The sequence below is a fragment of the Diplotaxodon limnothrissa genome, linkage group LG2 (genome assembly GCF_057381915.1).
Source record: "Diplotaxodon limnothrissa isolate DT_005_m linkage group LG2, D_limnothrissa_male_GT1.1, whole genome shotgun sequence".
Lineage (NCBI taxonomy): Eukaryota > Metazoa > Chordata > Actinopteri > Cichliformes > Cichlidae > Diplotaxodon > Diplotaxodon limnothrissa.
The window spans coordinates 9,956,015-9,958,499 of NC_140597.1; the positions used below are offsets into that span (position 1 = coordinate 9,956,015).

General features: G+C 49.3%; 1 protein-coding gene across 1 annotated transcript; it reads right to left on the reverse strand.

Annotated features, from left to right (window-relative positions):
• Nucleotides 1-235: 235 nt before the first annotated feature.
• On the reverse strand, nt 236-1,953 carry LOC146638210 (TBC1 domain family member 2A-like). The gene is made up of 4 exons (XM_085366838.1): nt 1,783-1,953; nt 1,513-1,698; nt 767-888; nt 236-437 (listed from the first exon to the last, which is right to left on the reverse strand). The coding sequence occupies exons 1-4, from the start codon at nt 1,951-1,953 to the stop codon at nt 236-238; spliced, it is 681 nt and encodes a 226-aa protein (XP_085222964.1).
• Between the last annotated feature and the right edge of the window lie 532 nt (nt 1,954-2,485).

Below are 2,485 nucleotides of genomic sequence, written 5' to 3' on the forward strand. Positions count from 1 at the left end.
TATTACACACGTGAACACAGTACACATTTGTTTACTGCAAGCTTGTTTCAGAGATGTGATGCAGTTAAATCTGTATGCGTCTGTTTCCTTGTAGTGTTAGTAGAGATGGTGAACCTGACACAATCCTGTGTTTAGTGTGAAGGAAACCAGTTAACAGCCGGTTTAGTAAAATTCTCTTGAACTCATGGAAAACTCATCGTCGTCTCGAAGTGAGCAGCTGAAGCGTCCCGTGTGATCAGAGGTCCTCGTCGTCCTCGCTCACCATGACGTCGAGCTCTTTGTCTTTCCGTACGACGCTCTCGGTGATGAACTCCTTGTGCTGCTCCTCCAGCTCACGCAGCTCCGCCTGCAGGCGCTCCAGGTGGAGCACTCGCCGGTTCCTCAGCAGCCGGCTGGGGAATGGGTTCATGTCGTTGAAGGCGATGCTGGTCAGCTTCCTGCATGGACACACGCAGGTGGAAAGGACTCGATCACCAACACAGAGGAACTGGAAACTGATCAGCTTGAGTGTTTCTGTTTTATGCTGCTTGATACTTCAGGTACTGCAGTTTGAGCAGGAAATACTGGACTGACTGGACCACATGTATCCGAGAGCTGCAGATACTTAAAAATCTTTAAATCGTTGTTACTGTGATCAGGGGAATTTAAACTTCTCACAAAATTTCAGTAAAAAGGGTTTGAAGCTCAAAGATTCAACAGCTACATCCGCTACACTTCTGAGAGTGTAACAGCTCGTAGATTAAGGCGGGTGGAGGCGAGTGCGTACCTGGCATTGGAGACGGTCTTTGTGAAGAAGCGTAGGTACTGGTAGATCTCCACGCTGTCGTGAATCTTCAGGATGTCGTCCTCTTTGTATTTGAACAGAGCCAGAGTGTATCTGAAGATCACCTGCAGCACAGACACGCATTTCATAACAGGACACTCACGCCACACAATTAATTGGAAACTTTGAGGAGGTGAGTCATAAAATTACTCTTTCAGTTGTGGTGCAGTTGGGCCCTTTACTCATTACAGCTCTGATCGATTTCCAATAAGCCACTTGGTTCCTCAGTTGCCAGATAATATTAACTTACTTGGTAGTTGAGCTTTAAGTTTAAATTAAACTTTTGGGTTGGATCTACGTGGCTGAAGCTGTTGTCAGCATTTATCCCTGTGTGGTATATATTTCTGTGTCTGAACTGTGATTTTATTTCCTGAGACAAACGATGTAAAAGCTGTGCTGCATTTGTCACATTGCAGAAACAAGCCCAAAGCCATTGTCCCGCTCATCGTCTGGATTTACGCTGCTTGTGGTAGACTGTGAGGTCGTTACTAGAATGATCTGCTTTCCCACTCCTATTTCATGTCACATGACAGTTCCCCATGCTTAGTAAACAATGTCTTATTACTCCTAAAATGTAAATAAAGACATCTAAAGGTGAAAACAAAATCATTTTTGTTTCCATGGACACTACTGTGGTGCATTCAAGTGTTGTCTGCATTTCTGTCATGGTGTGTTCGGGTGTATGGTACCTTGGTACCCTCATACAGGAAGGCGTCCCACAGAGGCATCAGGATGTCGCTGGGCAGACTCTCCACAAAAACCACCAGGAACCAGTTGAAGGTGACCAGAGAGACGTCAATGTTGTGATCCTCAAAGTGAGATGCCAGGCGAGGAAGCTTCTCCGCCATGAAGTCCTTCAGCACGCGCTGGTCCGCCTGAGCACAAAGACTCACAGAGATCAGCCTCACTGATCACTAAAACAGATCACAGCAGGCAAGCAGGTGAGTGTGTCTGCTGACCTGAGAGGCCACCAGATTCTTGGTGTAGTAGTCCTGAGGCATGATGGCTTCCACCACTGCCACCAGACACCAGAAGGCGTCTTCGTCACTTTGGAGGACCAGCAGAGCGAGGGCCGCTAACCTGTGGACATTCATGGAAGGTGAGGTTCTGCCTGGAAGGCGGGTCCACATAAGAACTCAGATATAAAATTTATACTTTTGTTCTGACCTGTTGAGTACCTGGCAGTAGCCAATGGCAGGGTTATGCCCGGAGAAGGCCAGAAGGATGCGGCGGAGCTGCTGGAGGGCGGGGCTGGAGGGCGGGGCTGGACGGCGAGGAGAAGTGCTGATTGGTCGTCAGGGTTCGGTGAAGGTCCAGCTGGACCTGCCTGGAGGCAGGATTAGGAGCTGTCCGACTCTTCTCACACAGCTGGAAACAGAACAGGATTACTGAGTGCTCGCCAGCATTCCCGACAGGAAGGAGGAGGAGCCACCTGTGCTCAGGTGCGGATAAAGCACTCTCTCTCTCTACAGCTGTACCTGCTGATAGCGTTGCGTGTGGCACTCTTGGCTTGTCAAAGTTCTGGCTCGGACCAAACAGCGCCACACTCTCTGCCGATACTCCCGAGGGACGCCTTCACGCACCAGAATTTTGAGCTCAGGTGAGATGATGAAGTCATCGTCGGACCTGCCTGCAAGGTACTGAACCCAGCGGCTCAGCAGG

Bases quoted from the DNA above. Each gene is read 5' to 3' on its own strand.
- LOC146638210 (XM_085366838.1), bottom strand. From the start codon at position 1,953: ATGTGGACCCGCCTTCCAGGCAGAACCTCACCTTCCATGAATGTCCAC. The intron at 889-1,512 runs GTACCATACACC...TCTGTGCTGCAG, and splicing joins TCCTGTATGAGGGTACCAAG to GTGATCTTCAGATACACTCT. The intron at 438-766 runs GTACGCACTCGC...GTGTCCATGCAG, and splicing joins AAGACCGTCTCCAATGCCAG to GAAGCTGACCAGCATCGCCT.